The sequence below is a fragment of the Perna viridis genome, chromosome 11 (assembly GCF_037379345.1).
Source record: "Perna viridis isolate PV_CMFRI_1.1 ecotype Kerala chromosome 11, ASM3737934v1, whole genome shotgun sequence".
Lineage (NCBI taxonomy): Eukaryota > Metazoa > Mollusca > Bivalvia > Mytilida > Mytilidae > Perna > Perna viridis.
In genome coordinates, this window is record NC_142455.1 from 21,730,243 (window position 1) to 21,748,900 (window position 18,658).

The 18,658-nt window shown below is 32.5% G+C and overlaps 1 protein-coding gene across 1 annotated transcript; it reads right to left on the reverse strand.

Moving 5' to 3' along the window:
- Positions 1-13,777, reverse strand: LOC148603344 (protein disulfide-isomerase A4-like). The gene is made up of 11 exons (XM_088551852.1): positions 13,641-13,777; positions 13,071-13,200; positions 12,289-12,411; positions 10,070-10,152; positions 9,134-9,272; positions 8,683-8,885; positions 7,874-8,029; positions 6,954-7,102; positions 6,048-6,204; positions 4,831-5,067; positions 1-2,372 (listed from the first exon to the last, which is right to left on the reverse strand). The coding sequence occupies exons 1-11, from the start codon at positions 13,732-13,734 to the stop codon at positions 1,957-1,959; spliced, it is 1,887 nt and encodes a 628-aa protein (XP_088407978.1). The 5' UTR covers positions 13,735-13,777; the 3' UTR covers positions 1-1,956.
- Positions 13,778-18,658: the final 4,881 nt, after the last annotated feature.

Sequence of the window (18,658 nt, forward strand, 5' to 3'; positions counted from 1 at the left end):
TACATCAAAAATATATTTATTCTTCCATGCACCAATCAACTACACAAACATGTACACTATTTCTTAACAAAATGTAAAAATACTCCCATAATGACAATTAACCTGGCACCAAAACTCATCAATACCTGGAAAAACTGATTGTTTTACAACCATACAACAAATGATATAATTTTCAACTTCCACAACTCTGATAGTTCACATCTATAACACATATAAATTTTCAGTCCTTAAAGGCAAGCATCACATTTAATCAACCCTATGCAATTAAGTGAATTATAGAACAAGATTGAGTTCACTAAAAACTAGTTATTTTAACATTTCCTCAAAAAATGTTGTGGTTTTATTTCTGTGCAATTTGATATACAGGCATTTAAGGCTCTATTCCATCAGTGGCTTCAACCACCACCTACAAAGTAGAACTACATTTAAAAAATAACATTTGTTGTTAAATAGAGGACTGTACAGTGTTTGTGGTTTACTTTTACGTTTATGTTTAGTACATCTTTGGTTTTTGAAAAATAACAATTGCTTACAAGTTTGTAAACATCATGACATGGATTTCACTCAATGTAACAAATTGTCATCATTGTTTTCAGTCATAAATAATAATAATAACAAAAAAAATTATCTGTAACATAAACAAATAAATCATAAGACTTAAGTGTACTTGTAAAGAATACACAATCCAAAAACTGAGAAGTTGGGAAGTAAAGTTTAAAAAGGATGGTGCTTAAGTAATAACGTGACTAAAAAAGAGGATAATTCCTCCAACCTACAGGTAATACTATATCAATGGTAAGCAAGCTAAGGTGGTACAATCATATACTAAAAAATATAAATGGTTGAGGATTTTAAGCACTATCATTGGTATATAAAATTAATACAATGGATGGATAAATGGCATAGTTATAATGGAATGTACTTCATGTTGCTCATCTTTACTGCAAAATAATTTAACTTCTAGGACTGGGGGGAAATACAGACCCTTACAAAAGGGGTTTCAAATTCAAAGATTCAAAATAGGGAGGATTCCATGCTATCATTTCCTCAATTTTACCCAGATTTTGCAAGGAAAATACAACTTTTTTCTAACATGTTGGAGAAGATCCAATCTCTTGAACTCTCCCTCTAAATCCACCACTACAGACATAAAGCCAGAATCTCCCCAAATTTAAGACCCACTTAATTTGCAATTTGAAAATACAACAGCTAGCCAAAAAAAAGTTGGCTGGTGCTAGTTTAACTAACTTTATGCTAATGAAATTAAGGCATGAACAAATAAAGCCATTAATGGTTTAGAAATGGAAAGAGAACAATTTCCTTGAACAACCTTACATGGCACAATTCTTTTAATCAATGAAATTACTCAATACCACTCAAGAAATGCTTTAAACCTTCCAGTATCAATTTAACATAAACAAATTATCTTTTGAAACATTAAATAGTGAAAAGACAAATACATATTTAAATGTTAAAGTACATTTAGGAGATGAAGAACATTTTATCACCCTAAGATCAATCCCCATGGTATCGTGGCAGTATTTTTTTGTTTACTTTCAAAATTAGAAAAAGTATATATTTTCCAATGTCATTAACCATTACCCTTTTCCTCACAGACAAAACATAATCTTTCAACAAATTTACATGAATGATATCAAACAAGCAATACTAAAATTTTGGCCTTTAGCAGTATAAAATCTACATGCACATGCAAGACTTCTACATGTTCAATTATAAAATTTCTTGTGAATGGCTAACAAAACCACGCATAAAAATACAATTATCAGTTTTCTGATTAAAGTAAAACTTTAGATGAAACAGCTCATATTGGATTAGAATATTGAAGTAATACATTTTTGCGATATCAAAAATATAGTGAGGAACAATATTAAACACCACACTTAAGAGTACATTATAATACTCCGAAATTTCCTGAGTAAGGGAGACAACTTAGAATTATAACTCCTCTTTTTTAGAATCTTTAAAGGCTGCTGAGGCATTATCACGTAAGAATTTCTCCATAGCATCTGCTGTCCTCTCTCCCTCAAATAGAATAGGTTTAGACTTTTTATCAGCAGGAGCAAAGTAAATGGTGGGGAATCCTTCAGATGTGTAAGGTGCAGGTGCCTCGTTTGCTGTTGCATCAAACTTAGCAATGACTAAATTTTTCTCTTTTTTCAGTTTTTTAGCTAGGTCAGTATAGATGGGTTCCAACTTTTTACAATGACCACACCATGGTGCATACATTTCGATCAGAACATCCTTGGTTTTATCAAGCACAATTGAATTGAAACTTTTTCCAACAACTATTTTAACGGGTCCTGGGTTCTTCTTTGGTATAGCTGCTGATTTTAGATAAGGTTTTAGTTTTCCTGAAATAAAACATAAAACTGTGAGAATAATGAGTATTTGAATTATTGTGCAATTATAATATTGTTTGACAATTTAGAATTAAGGACAGCTTCAGGATTCTAACATTCCCATTATTCGTTCTCTCAATGGACAGTAAAATTTATGATTTTTCAACAACATTTTTAAAAATATACATCATGGTACATAAATGTGCAAAAATGTCCCATGAAGGACATGTGGTCAATAACAACAAAACACTTATTCATCTTTTTTTTTCAAATGTTTAGAACAGAAACAAAATTTATGGTGAATAACAGACCTTAGTTTATTAAGCAAATTAGGTGGAGATTGGCAAGATGGGATGTTATTATACAGTTCATTAAGTAGCAGTCTTTGTAAGAACCATGCAAATTCTGTCAAATGTGATACACCCCAAAAAAAGGTGTATTTAAAATTTCCTTCATAGGTTTATATGATGAAAAGTACAATTATTCATTCCGATTTGTCTGCTCTTCGGAGTTTTATTCACAAACAGTAGTTTCTATTGTACACATATTTTAGTTTCATTTACAGAATTCTACAATACATTCTATATAATTTTTGTCTCTTATGAACGAGAGTTCTACAAAAAGCCAAATGTAATTTTCTGTTTACCGGTACTTACGCATTTTAAACAAAACTAGAGGCTCAAGAGACCCTGAATCGCTCACCTGGTAACTATTTGCTTATTTGAAAAAAAACTTGAGGAATGAGATAGGCTAATTTACAATAACTGAATTGTCAAATGCAGGAAATGCTTTTAATAGCATTTTTATGACCTGAACCAGAATTTTGCTACTCAAGGCAACAGTTTTTTAATTATTTGCAAATCAAAAACATCTTCCAACCCCTATGTTCCATTTTCAATAATGGCAGCTGTACTTATTCACAGATTAAAAACCGCAAAAGTCACTAAGGCTATAACTCCTATATTGGTTGACGAATTGTTTTGAACATTTCAGCATAAGTCCATCTTATCATGTTAAATAATATAACCCTGACAGAATGTTGACTACGGTAACGGTTCTGGAGATAATTGCAAAAAACTGCCTTCTGACCCCTATATTCTATATCTAGTAACAACAGCCACGTTTTTTCACAAATAAAATCCCAACACTCAATTTGTGCGGGATACCCTAAGGCACAAATATACCAAGTTTCCTTGAATTCTGTAAAATAGTTTTTGAGAAGAGGAGTTTCAAAGATGCACATGCAAAAAATGACAAAAACTGTTCCAAGGGTCATAACTTCTACATCAAATGATGAATTGTTTTGAAAATTTCGGCATAGGTCTGTCTCTTGATTTTAAACAATATTACCCTGTATAATTTTGCTTAAGGCAACAAATTCAAAGTCATTTGCCAAAAAAAAAAAAAAAAATGGCCTTCTGACCCTAATGTTCTATTTTTAGTAACAGGAGCCATGTTTTTTCATGGATAAAAAATCCCATTTGTCATTTTGTGCAAGATACCCTAAGGAACAAATTTGCCAACTTTCATTGAACTCTGTAAAATTTTGTTTGAGAGGAAGATTTTTAAAGTTAAACATGCGAAAAAAGCCCCAAAAAAAGCTGTTTCTAGGGCAATAACTCCTACATCAGTTGACAAATCTTTTTGAAAATATTGGCATAGGTGCGTCACTTGACGCTGACCAATTTTACCCTGTACCAGAATTTTGCTAAAAGCAACAGTTTTTTAGTTTAGTTTTAGTTTATTGTTTCCTCAAGTGTCTAAACGTACACTAAGGTCATCAGAGTCTTCTGTAGGTTGTTATGTTATTCCTTTTAACAAGAAGAAATCATTTTCAGATAGAAGTTTTTGTACTATTGGTCCTAAATTATGGAATGAGTTACCAGTTAGCATAAGAAATTCCAAATCTGTTTTGAAAAAATATTTTCAAAAGTCAATTAAAGTCACTGTATTTTGAAGATAATTTTTCATTATTCTTAAGCTAAAGTAGTCCTAAGTTAACAGTGTAAGATGCCAGTTTTATTATTGGTATAAGTATATGTTTTGTACAGTTGCTCTATTGTATGTTTATATTTTTATTTTTTGCATTGTACAACGCCATTGAATACATTGTGTAGAAATAGGCGTTTAATCAAATAATAAAGTTTCAAAGTTTCAAAGTTTCAGTTTTTGAGTTTTTTTGCAAAAAAATACTTTCAGACCTCTATGTCCTATTTTTAGTAACAGTGGCCATGTTTTTCACAGATTGTTAATCTCAATGGTAATTTTGTGCAGAATACTCTCAGGAACAATCATGCCAAGTTTACATCCTGTAAACCAGGTGAGCTAATAAAAATATGTAGGCTTTCCAATCATATATCACATTTTGTATGATTCTTATCAGGACTGCTACTTAAGAACCATATTGGTAAAATCATGTCTTAAAAAAAGCAGAATTTCTTCTTTTAACATGAGAAAACCAATTCATTACCTTTCTGTAACTTGTTTAAGAATTCTTCAATGTCCTCACTGTCAAACTCTTCCATGGGCTCCATGGGATATTTCAAACCATCAATGCCAAAGCACCCAATGTTTATTTCTTCTGGGGAATCCCCTAGACCAAAATCATCGATCATGCTTTTGTAATTCTCTTCATCAGCAATAGCAAATGTAATATTGTCATAATTCTTAGCAATCTTTGCCATCTTTGTTCGCCATAATTGTGTTGCTGAAAAAAAAAGGACTTTTTTATTGATTTCTGGATGTCCTCAATCACTCAATTTAAATAGTATAAGTTTAAAGATACGAAGATTTGAAGAGAAAAGGTCTATAAAAGTGTGAGTTGTTCTGATCAGCGGAAGCTGAGGAACATGTAAGACATGCTAAAACATGAAGAAACAAAGTCATCTTTCCTAGAAGTATCTGATAATAAATACCTTATAACATGCACATCTCAAAATCCAATGCTTAGTTTAGAAGGAGTTGCACTTACCAGATGTGAACCTGTACCTCTCCCAGAAGATTATTTTACTCCTCTGTGTGGCATCTGACAGTTTTTTTTTCTCCCCTGCCAGGTATTAGACCGTAATTATCTCCCTTCATTCAAAACTAAATAGATGTCTTACTTTTTTACTAAGCTTTTTTTCATTGAGGTGTGTAGGGTGAGTTCTGCTTACAAGAAATTTAAACAGATGAATACTGGGACAGACAGGATGTTTTTTTTGTTTTTTGTTTTTGATACATTTAAAACTTTATTTGTAGGAGAATAAAAAGATAATACAACTAAGACCTCATTATTTCTATGTTACATACTAAATTATACTGCCAATAAGATGATAAAGGTCCTGGCTTGGGTTTCATAAAAAGTCTCAAATTGAAATTTTCCTCAAATCTTCAATTTCAAGTGATTTGATTAGTCAAAATTTGAGTAGAGAAAGGATTTGAGGAAAATCTAAATTTGAGATTCTTTATGAAACTAGGCCCTGTTTTAGAAAGAATCTCAAACTGAGAGTTTTCTCAAATCCTTTCTCAACTCACATTTCAACTAAACAGATCACCAGAAACTGAAAATTTGAGGAAAGATTCAAGGATTTGAGGAAAATTTCAATTTGAATTTTTTTTTAAAGAACCCAGGTAAGATTGATGATACAAATATGTGGATGAATGGATAAACCATGAACAATACTCTACTAGATTCTTATAACTTACCATCCCTGTGATCAAAGGACCAGTCAACAGTGTAGAAGACCAAACACAATGGTCTTTGTTCTCTGTATCGTGGTTCTGTATCATGCTTATATTCTCCAACCAATGGGAAGGCATTCTTCTCTATAAACTTCTTTAGTTCTTCTTCAGAAAAGTCTGTCTGTAGGGAGATGAAAGACAATATTCAGTCTATATATTGGCTAATACAATGGTACATATTTGATATACAGAAAATGTTTTTTTTAGTAAACTGTACTTTTTATTTTTAAAGCAAGACCTTTATCAGAGATTCAAGAAAGCACACAAGGGTGCAGATTTGATATTTAAGTTTGAAAAAGTTTGAAATTTTTAAAATTAAAAGAATTTAAGTTACATGTACATGTAAATACAGAGTAGTATTAACACCTAATTTCTAAAAAGTAGGTAATTTTGACGGTATTTTTTTTTACATTTGCCTGCACTAATCTTAAACTTGCATTTAGACCTTTATTTAGCTGATATTTCATACATTTCAGTACAAGAACATTATTCCAAACCAACAGAGCCTGCTTTATATTAGTTTGACATGCTGACCTGGATTTTCGTAATGCTCCCTCACAGAAGGAACAGTCCGCAAGTAGGCTTGTCACCTGACTTGGCTACATTACTCTGATTCCAAACAAACCAGCCATTGCAGTACCTCAAATAGGCTGTGTGCTTGATGGTGAAATAGGACTATCAATTTTACAGCTTTTGGTCCAACCTGCCCAGGGACTGAACCCATAATTTCCTGAACTTGAGGTAAGATTACTACCATGAGACCGTCAAGACATTCTCAACCTTTGCATAAATGAGATAAACCTAAGTCTAATAGAACCCAATGAGTCCCTGGACTATGATTTTTACTATAGTTTATATTTCATATATTACCTTGTCGAAGACATGTTTCTTTGGTTCATACTTAGTCTGGAATCTTTCAGCAACAAATATTACAACTGAAGGTTTCTTTATACCATACTGTTTCCACACATCTTTGTTAAGAGTATGGCCAAACCTGAACAACTCCCTTCCTTCATTTGCTAGAAAAAAAGGAGGTTATATTGCCTACAATGCTAATTTGCATTCCAGCATTAAGTTGTGTTGAATTAATTTTATGCCTTTTCATTAAAATCCTAGTAAAACAGATTATTCACTGTGAAATCTTTAATCGAGTTCATACCGAAGAGCAGTTTCTTTGAATAATACTGTTGATGAACTGATTTTGTCATCCAGGACAAAACATCAATCAAATTAGTTGCATAATTTCATTATTAATGTTTACAAGGTATTACTGCATGCTTATCTATTAATTATATGTACCAAATTATAGATTTTTAGTACAGTCAGTCTTGTGCCAATGTCACAGACCTTGGGCTGATAAATGATTTAAGGATGTTCACTGCTCTATTTTAAAATTACAAGGATTTCAAATGATTGTGAAGACCTTTCACAGTAGAACAATATAAGAATAAAAATAGATGGGTCAGTGTGCTCGTTTTTGAGATATAAGCATTAGAAATTTTGATGGTAAATAATTTCTCTAGATTTTTCTCAAGTTTTGTCTTTAGAAGGTTTCATCTACTCAAAACACAGAAGAACATGAAGAAATAATTAAGATTTCATAAAAACTCCCCGAATAACATTTTAACGTGTGTTTGATGAAATTATGGAAAAGTGGGGGGTCACTGGATGAAAAAAATATCTATGCTATGAAATGGATAAAACCAGAGGAGTCTGAAAATCTGACCAAACTGGCTGAACTTGAGCAGCGAACATTCTTAAAACTAGACAAATCTGTGTTTCTTACATACCAACATCCTGATAAATACGTAATTTCTTATCCTCCAAATTTTCAAAGAAGCCAATCACTGTCAGAGAATCTTTTTTCATGTAACCTTGAACTTCTTTGCCACTGAGTAAAACTCTGGATGCATCCTCAGCCTGCTTCAACATGTACCCAACAATTCCTATCAGTTAAACAAAATTTTTATAACAAATATTTATGAACAACATATACAATTAGATGTATTGTGAACCATTAAACAGAACCAGTAAAAATAGCCCTGCTTTAGTCAAACGAAGTAGATCTTGGTTTAATAAATGTAGTATGTTCACAATGAACTTGTAGATTGTTATGGAATATCTTACTGTACCATGAGAACTGATGTATCATAGTTTTCCTTTTTCTTCTAGCCCTAACATGAATTTTATGAGTATCTCCATGGGTGTTTCTAGAAAAGCAGAGGATGCTTACCTGACCTGTGCACCTGGTCCATGCTTCCATTTTTCAGTTGAGTTTGTTGGGTTTCCCATTTACTTTTGTTTCTATGTGCATGTTATTACTTTGTCATGTGTATCTATTTCTTTGTTTAGATTATGCTTTGATTCATCCTGAGAAAGACTGTTATACCAGATCTGATTTGACGAGGGCACAAAAAAGTGGAAATAAGCAAAATTGGAAGTAAATATACAATGCAAAAAGAATTGAAATGGTGTATAGAATAATTTTGCTTTAAAGCTGAGGAAAATGTGATCTGGTTAAACAGAATTTGACAAGCAATCACCAGAGATACTGAAACCTAACAAAAAATCAAACTATTACTAAAACTATCACACTAACCTTCATCCCTAGGACCTTTGTATTCAGACTCCTTTCCCTTACGGAATATCATCATGGTTGGGTATCCTGTCACAGCATATCTTGTAGCCAAGTCTCTCTCCACTGTAGCATCAATTTTAGCAAGTGGAATAGGAGGGGTTTGGCTTTTCAGAATTTGAGCTGCCTTTTCATATTTTGGTGCAAGGCTCTTGCAGTGACCACACCTGTTCAAAATTTATTGCAGTAATTGAGGTCAATGTACAGCTTTTCTTAACATGATTGTATCTGTTTTTGATTTTCAAAAGTGATTACAAAGCACACAAAGTTATTATATAAAGCATGTATATGCCATTAACAGTTTTTTAAATTATTTAATGAGAAATTTGGAAAATAACTATGACTGAAGAAAATTATACATTTCATTGTCATCTTTATACATTTTTGTTTAAATTCACAGTGTACCAGTACTTACCAAGGAGCATAAAATTCAACAAGAGAAATTTCATTATTATTAACAAAATCATCAAAATTGGCAGATGTCAATTCTACTACTGCCGATGGTGGGGGTTTCCAATCAGGGGATGCCCTCTCTTTCATATACTCAATAATCCCTAAAAATAAAATGTAATCATGTTTATCAGGGTTTTCTTAGATAATTTTTTCTATACATGTAGCTGCATAGTGACATTATATGAACAACATATACTGCATCATTAAGTGAATTGTTTTAATGCCTCCTGTGGTACTGTGAAAATACTATTTTTTGGAGGGGTACCAATTGTCATGGTTTTTCGTGGGCAGGCCATACATATAAATTTGGTTCCCTATGAAAGAAGAATCCCATTTATGTGTATAATGAAAACCTCAAAACCAAGAATTTTAGAAACCAGGAACACGTGTTGCTTTCATAATCCATGAAAATTGGTATTCACAAATTCAAGTAGTTTCACGGTAAGTTAAATTCACTGTTATTTCTTACATTTGATATTATCCTTGTGATATGGACTTGTTGTGTAGGTACCGGTCCATTTGTGTTTCAAGTTTTTTTTTATCAAAATCCTAATACATTTGTATTTTAAAGTCCAGTAAAAAAACAGTTACAAAATCAAGAACAAATATGAAAATTAAAAGAATAGATTATTTCACCATACAGACAATTTATCAACTGCTTTATGACCAGTAAACAGACGATAAACAATGGTATACCATGTTTTCAATTTAAATTAAATTAATTTATTGGTAATCTTTATCTATTTCATCAGGAATGATTTACAAGGAACGATGGCAGTCTTCACAACTAACTTTCCACTTCACAGGCCCAAAATACATTTTTAGAAATTTTAATATAACTGTTGGCCAATATAGTTAATTTTACAGGCCCACCACCATTTTGACAAGTCAAAATTACCATCACTGCTTCTAGGTCCTTCATACTCATATGGTTCTCCATTCTTAAAGAACTTTAAAGTGGGATAACCACTTACATCAAACCTGAGTAGAGAAAGAACAGACATTACCATAAATACATACAATGTACAATTTACATACATGTTACTTGCATTAAATATTGTACTTTGAATTTTGTCTTTCATTACTAGTGCTAAGACAAAAAAGAGGCTCTTAAGAGCCTGAATCACCTATCTGGCAAGCAAGGCCCTATTTCATGTAAGTAAGTAAGTAAGTAAAGGTATCATGCTTGGTTACAATGTTTGACAAAAAATTGCTGAAGAAGAGCATATATTGATGAATGCTGTAAGTAAGAAAGAGTATCTAAGGCATTGTAAAATGTTGGAAATGCCTTCAAAGTGTTTTTAGAACCTCTGAAAACAATTTACGCACGGGTCCCCCATCATGCCTATGCCCTGTTATTCTAACGAGTCTGTGGAGGCATTAGCCCAGTATACATTTACTGATTTACTGACAAAGAACATAAAATGAAGTTAAACTAAGTCTATCAAACATTTTCAACGTTTCTGAAAGCTGTCTTTTAAAGTATACTCCAAATATATTTTTTTTAAGGTGGCATTATATGTTCAATTTATATATAAGCATCTGAATCGCCGATGGCCAGGTTTTTAACAGTAAAAATTACTATTTACGATCTTTAGTCTGAGGAGAAGATTTTTGAAAGTAATAACATCAAAAACATCCAAAAAGGGCACAAACTCCAACATTTGTCAACAGATTTTCACTAATATTTGACCCCCGATAGATCTCATCATGCTGAACACTTTTACCCCTTCTAAAAATTTGGTTGAAACTAAAGGTTTTAGAGATATATGCAAAAAACTGCTGTCTAACCCCTGACCCCTATGTTCTATTTTTAGTAATGTTGGCAATGTCTTTTAACAGATCAAAAACCCAAACCGTCATTTTGTGCAGATACTCTAAGGATCAATCATGTAACGTTTCATTCAAATCCAATCAAGAGTTTCAGAGGAGAAGATATTTGAAGAATTAATAATGACGACAATGATGACGTACATCAAGTGATGGCAATAGCTCACATGGCCTACGGCCAGGTGAGCTTAAAATAATATGTCTGTTTCCTGCTACCATACTTACCCTAGTTTTTGTACCATCCTTAAACATTTATGGCCAATTTGAATCAAGTTCTATTAAAGTCTAGATTGTTTCCCAATTATCTTGATGTAAAATGTTTTTGAAAAATAAAATAATTCCCTACCTACATTGTACTTACATGTACCTGCTGGTAGCACGAAACAAGATAAAATTTATTTTTGTTACCAAATATTACAAATATGGCTATATTTTAAGTGCTATTGAGTTTTTCGGCCAAGTTACTTTTGTGGATAGATACTTAAGTTTAAAAAAACAAATAAATAACTTTTAACTGGAATTGTAAATCCAACCATCAATTTTTTTATGACCAAATATTCAAACTGAGAAAAAAGGAGGGTGGTTAGAGTGATATCCGTATTACTCTATAAAGCCTGGTGTCCAGGTGTACATGTATTTTTTTTTCTCTTCAATATGTATCAATTTTGTGTCTGTACAACTTATGACTAGTTCATAAGAGTAAATAAATTCTGTGATTTTTATGAAATATTAATTGATGTGTAAATTTTTGGGTGTTTTATTGAGCAAAAAAATATATAGGCCTAAATTATGAATAGGCAAATAGCTGGGAAAAAATTAACTTTGACTAAATCCAACAAGTAGAATATTTTTCTTGTATTTACCATTGAAAAGTAATGTATGCTAAACAAAAACAACAATAAAGGTGTTTGAGAATGGTTTCAATTTGTATAAATTCTGGATATAAACTACACAATCTTACGGAAATGGGAATTCATTTTGAGGCAAAATTTCTAATTTTGGACCCCATTTACCATACATGTAAATGGGGGCCCAAAATCGAAAATACATGTATATTGTACAACTTTTTAGCCTTATTTTCATAAATTATGAGAAAATTAGTCTGATGATCCCCTATTTTCTTATCATTTTTGAAATAAGGCTTAAAAGTTGTACAATACATTGTACATGTATATATATCAAAATAAAGAAAATTAAATTTGGGGTTCTTAAATGAATGAGCCACCTTAAGGTTGTCTTGAAAACATTAGATCTTGATGTACCAGTAAACTATGGTCCTACACATACCTCTGTCCAAGTTCTTTATGTTCAGTGGCATCCACCTTAGCCAATGGAATTGGTGGGTCATTCTCCTTCAAGGTCTTAGCTGCTTTTGAATATTCAGGTGCTAAAGATTTACAATGACCACACCTAAAATACAAAAATCAGGGTTTACAACTTGTTCAAAATTTCAGTTCTGTATAAAATCAGACATTTTGTTTCCTTACAGCAAATGTAAAATTCTGGGAATCTAGCCAGCTGTGAATTTGATACTCCAAAAAAATAATTATTGCTAGGTCAATTGTGAAATAAGAACTATTTTTTTCAATATGCTTTAGCACATGTTAAATATCAGCTGCTACAATGTACACTCAACAATGTTAGAGAGCATAGGGAAGTATAGCATTATCTTAAGATTTAATTTTATAAGCACAGACCTCCAAATTTTTATGTGTGATTGGCTTTAGCATATACATGTAGATTTCTTAAATTTGATAAATTATTTATCACAAAACTCATTACAAATAATAAAAATGGGATACAAATTTTCGTTGTTCAATCAAACCACCAATTCAAATTTTCAGTAAAACATATAATTTTCATTGAAAAACATGAATAAGTACTGAAACCAACACATGATTTGACAAAGATAAAAACTGATACCTACATGTGTACATATATCTAATTACGGGTTCATTTGTACATGGCATTTTCACAGTATTCATATTAATACAAATGTAATCGGCCGAACAAGTTATAATGCTTCAGCTATTTCATAAGTTGAATAACTCTCACAACTGCTGACTTACCATGGTGCATAAAACTCGACCAAAATGATGCTTTTAGAATAAACTGTAGCATCAAAATTGTCATTGGTTAACACTAATACATCGTCTTCCTCCTTTACACTTGTATCAACTTCATCTTCTACATCATCATCTACAGACACATGATATATTTTATATTCTTATTACAGAAGAAAAAAGTGCCTCTAAATTTATATTATGAAGTCAATACATGAGTTGACTCATAAAGAAAAAAAACTGAAATTGTGGGTAAAAATGATCTAGACAAATATACATGTACATGTATAACAGTTAACACTAACACTAACAGTAAAATAGAAATAAAAGTGCCTAGTGAGTAGTGTTGATTAAGTGTATACCAGAAATAGTAGCCTGCCTGCCAGTCCAAGATTGGCTATTTTTTTGGCAGGGCTGGCTAATTTTAGCAAAAAATCTATATAGCAAATTTGCATGATTGAACTAACACTGTGACTGTACTGTCCTGTACTGTAGTCTGGACGTAAGAGTAACATTCCCTCTGAAATGGATAGTTAACTCGATGACAGGACCAAATAGTACTAAAAAAATATATACCTTTCTCATCTTCAGCTTCTGCTTCGTTACAAAATGCAACTTGTAAAAATACAAGTGAAAATGCAATTAATAACAAGACTCTATGTACTTTCATGCTGATGTCTCAGATGTTTACTAAAACGCCGCACAACATATCTGAAACCGGCAGGGAAATGATAGCGAATGAAGTAGTCCAGTTAAATAAATCATTAAGTTTATTCATTCAGTATGATTTAAGAATCTTTTCTCCTATTAATTTGCTAATATATGATTTAGTATATGCAAATCAGTTGCTGAAGTAGAAAAATAGCAACGACGCTCTTCGAATCGGTGTTGCGTAGTGATATATGTAATACCTAAATATGACCAATCAAAACTTGCCAGGTTCTTCCACGTGGAACTATTTATAAATAAAAAAAGTTCTAAGATTCTTTTATGCTTTGGAAAGAGGCATTTTCACATACGACTATATAAATTGTCGTATATCAACCAGATTTAATTATTTGTGAGTTGTAGACTCCGGGCAAACTGGAACAACAGGTCTAAATATAGTTCTAACTTCATGCAATTCGTTCTTTAAGTGTTCGCTTACTTGTAATAGTAATAGGCTAATTAACGAACTCCGTCATGCTTGAAGGCTAATGCAATTTGAAAAAAGTTTGATATTTTTGGCTCATTAAATTTTATTTATTTTGTCCACCACCTGTAAGTGCTGGCCTGTCTAGCGGGTGTCAGCTCCTGTATATATAGTCCACTATTTTTAACATACAAATTAATAATACGACAAAATTTCAACTTGATCTAATTACTAAATTAAGTATCTGTAGGATAAAAGATGTTTCTGTCTTAATACAACACGACATTGTTTCTTAATTTCGTAAATACGAAACTCTTATTATGGTCATAGGTTAATTGGTGTATTAGTGGTCAGTTAAGTTGGACTTTAGGATAGTACAAGTTTATCTATCTGTTGTTTATGGTAATTGAATTAAGCTATATTGAGAAAACAAAAAAAAAGAAGAAAAAAGAACATTTAAAAAAAAATAAACGAATAAACAAACAAAATACTAACAAACAAACAAACAACAGAATTTGACTGCATAATACATTTGAATTAATTGTGTACTTGTATGTATAGAATGTCATGCTGAATATTTGCATGGCTTTTTTTAATAAAGCATCATGCTTTCTGTGTACGTACGCTTTTATGTCACATAATATGAAGAGATGCACGCGGTCATTATACTTATTTATCCCTTTGTCAAATAAATTGCATTGCTTGGCGCAGCTACACACACGCATGTAGAAGTAGAACCTGTACAATTAGGGCAAATATGAACACAGCATTCAAACGTTGAGTTGCGTTTATGGTATAATTTTTGACGCATGATAATACTTTGTCCAGAATGAAAGAGATCTTATAAATAAGTAAAAATAGGAGGAAATAAAAAAAATTCGTGTCGATTGATGGAAACATTTACGCGTAACGATCGCTAAGTGTAGGTCAACTAATCATTAGTTTTATGCTGAAGAAGGATATCAGTTATCCGAAATATTCAATGTAAATTGTTTCCATCTTTTGGTGACGTTAAACATATTTAGACGTTTATATATATAGACTTCTTATATGTATTATATACTTGGTGTGGCTGTATTTGTATAATGTTGCAAATCTTCTACTCTCTTACCCGATACCACCAGAGGTTGTCCTATTCAGTTACATCACGTGCTAATGTTTGCCCTCTATATTTTTTTCATATAGCCTAGTTGGCCGAGTGGTCTAGAGCGCTGGACGTTGTCATAGATGTCAGAAAAGAGAAAGGTTTTGAACTCCCCTGAGGGAGTGACCAAATTTTCAATCTCACATGCGTCGATTCTAGAGTTGGGTGTAGCTTAGACTTGATTACAGCTGTACATATACACACGCGTTCTTGTATTAACATTCTATGTTGATCCTCGCCGTGCATGCTATGTATCTACATAGTAATGCACTAGCAAATAAGATGGCAGAGTTGTCGCATCCCATTAGACTTCTTATATATTCCCTCCATGTACCACTGTGACATCTAAGGCAATATCGCCTAGCTGCACAAAGTCCAGCGCCCTTGCTAGACCACTCGTCCAGATAAAAATATAGCTTTCGCTGGCCCGGTCTTTCCTCCTCGTATGATTAATCTAGGACTATAACTTAATACACGATGTATATATGGTAGTATATATATGGCAACACTGCTGCACAAAGTCCGGCGCCCTGAAAACAAAAAAAAACAAAACAAAACCTCAGCAATTATCCCGCTTTAAAAAAGACATGCTAATGATTTTACATGTTGATTTTTAAGAAATGATGTCAAACTTAAAATTGTAATGTATATTGTTTGCATATAGAATACATTCATGTCTTTCAACAGCCTCTCATGAATCATTTTAGATTGGTGCAGACAATGGTAATGTTTTATTTGTTCTATGTAGATTTTAAATATGTATGTTTGTGTGTGTGTTGAGACTTAATTAAGATATTGAATCTAAATCTGAGACGGGAGATCTACCGAGGGCTAAACCTGATTCAAAAGTATTAAGTGTTATACTCCAAAAATATCAAGTACATGTAACATCCTGGGCCGGGTGTTCCGTTAGGTGTCTTGGTCAGTTGAAGCATATACATGTGTATGTATCATGACTCACCCAACATACGTCTATGACTGAAGACAAAAAAGAAAAAAAATGGAAAATTTACTGATCATGAGGCAATTTAATATAATCGTATAATTATTTCATTTATCTTTTGTAATACTTTATTACTCACTGATTCTATTGTACTTTCAGATTCTGCGAACTTAAAATTATAATTAAGGTTCAAAACGAGAGAAGCGGCGCTTCAACACCAAAATGCAAGGATAAAGTTATCAATACATTTTTACCTTCTTTTGTTTGTTTGTTTTTTTTGTTTTTACTTGAATTAATCTGTATTGTCATAATTAAGAGAAAGATGGCCTATGCATGCACCACTTCACCTATCCAGAACGGCGTATATTATATTAAAACACGTATTAAACAGTTGCAATAATATGTTAAGATGTGTACTATGTTCAACATATTGAAAATCATCACGTTGAAGATAAAAAAAGTATTGGAGCTTAACAAACGAAAGAATTGATAATGATTGCTCCATGATACAGTCATTAAATCATGTGTCCGAGTATAAACAATAATAAGAAAACTGACTTTTTTCCAAACAATGTTGGACTATACAGCAAGGAGTCGACTTCAGTCCAATTAAGTTTGTACAGAATATTTATTAATGATCCCCAAAATTCAATTTACAGCACTCCAGATCCTTTTCAAATCTATGCATGTCCCATATATTCATTGATTACTTATGCATATGACATTGTCATTCTTTCAACAAAAGAAAAAGTTGGACTACAAAAAGACTTGACCAACTAGGAGTGTAATAAATGCATGGTGCTTTAAAATCAATACGTACTACAAAGACCAAGGTTTTGATATTTAACAAAGCAGGCAAACATATCAAACATGAATGTAGGATAAATGTCTAATATTGCGTGTGTCCAGCAATTTAAATATATAGGTATTTCATTCAGTGCGTCCGAGTCATTTTCTTCTGCTGAAGGAGACTTGTACAAAAACCATACACATATATTGGTTGACAAAGTCTGTGAGTTCCCATAGCGCATCGTCCCTTGATGGCCTTTGCAGGCTTGCTATCTGATCAGTGGCAGATCCAGGGGGCAGAGCCCCGTCCCCTTTAGATCCTCACCGGTGATCCTATTTTTTGCCCCCATCCCTTTTACCTAAAACTCTGGATCCGCCATGCACTGCTGATAGTTAACTAATCTGCATAATACACAAGGATGGCATTCCTGGTCTTGTAGCTCCTTACTAGAAATTACACATAGGTGTCATCCAACGAACTCATAATTTTAATCTTTTTGGAACTAGACAGACTTCTTACTTGTTATGTAAAGCGTCGTCGCGTGATGTCCTCAACACTTGGAATATTCAAAAAGCTGCTAGCTCCTCATGTTCCGGACAGAAGGATATAACAATTTGATCCTTGAAGCCCTTCGGAACTCAAAAATAACTTCATAAATAGCTAGCTGGGATAGGACCATATATATTAACAGTTCATCTTCGTTTATTTCTTAGTTCACCTCATTATTGTCAAATGTTGGTTTTAAATCTTAGAAAGTGTTTCTTTATAAATACCATTCTGTGTAAGAATCAGGCAAAGGGTGGCGCAACATGATTCTCAATTTGGTCTTTTTTGCCTCAAATATATTCAATACATCACTAGCACAACTGAAAAGCTACTAAAATTTATGCTGCAGCATCTATGGCGTAGACGTTTTTGACTGCTTATATATATTTTGTAAGAAAAAGTTTGGGAAAATTTTCCACACGTGCACTTGGTTTATTTTATTAGTGCATCTGACGACTAAAATTGACCTATCAGTATCTTAAAAAGGCACATTTTACCAACACTTTGATGGCCATTTCTGCAGGTTACCAGGTATAAATACTTGATTAATGCAATAAAATCTCTGTATTCTTTCTTCTTCAAGTGCCACACCTTATATACATTTTGCCTGTTCTTAGACGGAGAATTAGAATGTATAATGTAATTCTTCTTCTTGTGTACAACGCAGTGAAAGAAATTAGCAGTACACCTACGGACCGAGTCTGTAAAATCAAGCAGGTCTATGAAGAATTTAGCTCAAGATCCTTTAAAATCTATAGTGCAGTCTACATAAAATTATGGTGGGTCTATGTTGACCAAAAATGAAGTTTCCAACACTGGTACAATGAATTTGTCAATTTAAAAGTAACTAGTCATATAATAGAAATAATTAAATTCGATCATTTGTATCCATTATGCCTAAATGCGTTTGTTTCCATCAAAAAACGGTTACAACCAAATATTCAATCATAGCCATTGACCTGTGATGTTGTACCCACGTGTTTTAGAAAAAATATATAAACAAATCCCACAAGGCAATGTCAATTCTTGCGCATGACTG

Coding starts and splice junctions, on each gene's coding strand:
- LOC148603344 (XM_088551852.1), bottom strand. CDS start 13,734: ATGAAAGTACATAGAGTCTTGTTATTAATTGCATTTTCACTTGTATTT. Junction 10,153..12,288: donor CATAAAGAACTTGGACAGAG/GTATGTGTAGGA, acceptor TTCTCTACTCAG/GTTTGATGTAAGTGGTTATC. Junction 7,103..7,873: donor ACGTATTTATCAGGATGTTG/GTATGTAAGAAA, acceptor CTTTTTTTCTAG/CAAATGAAGGAAGGGAGTTG.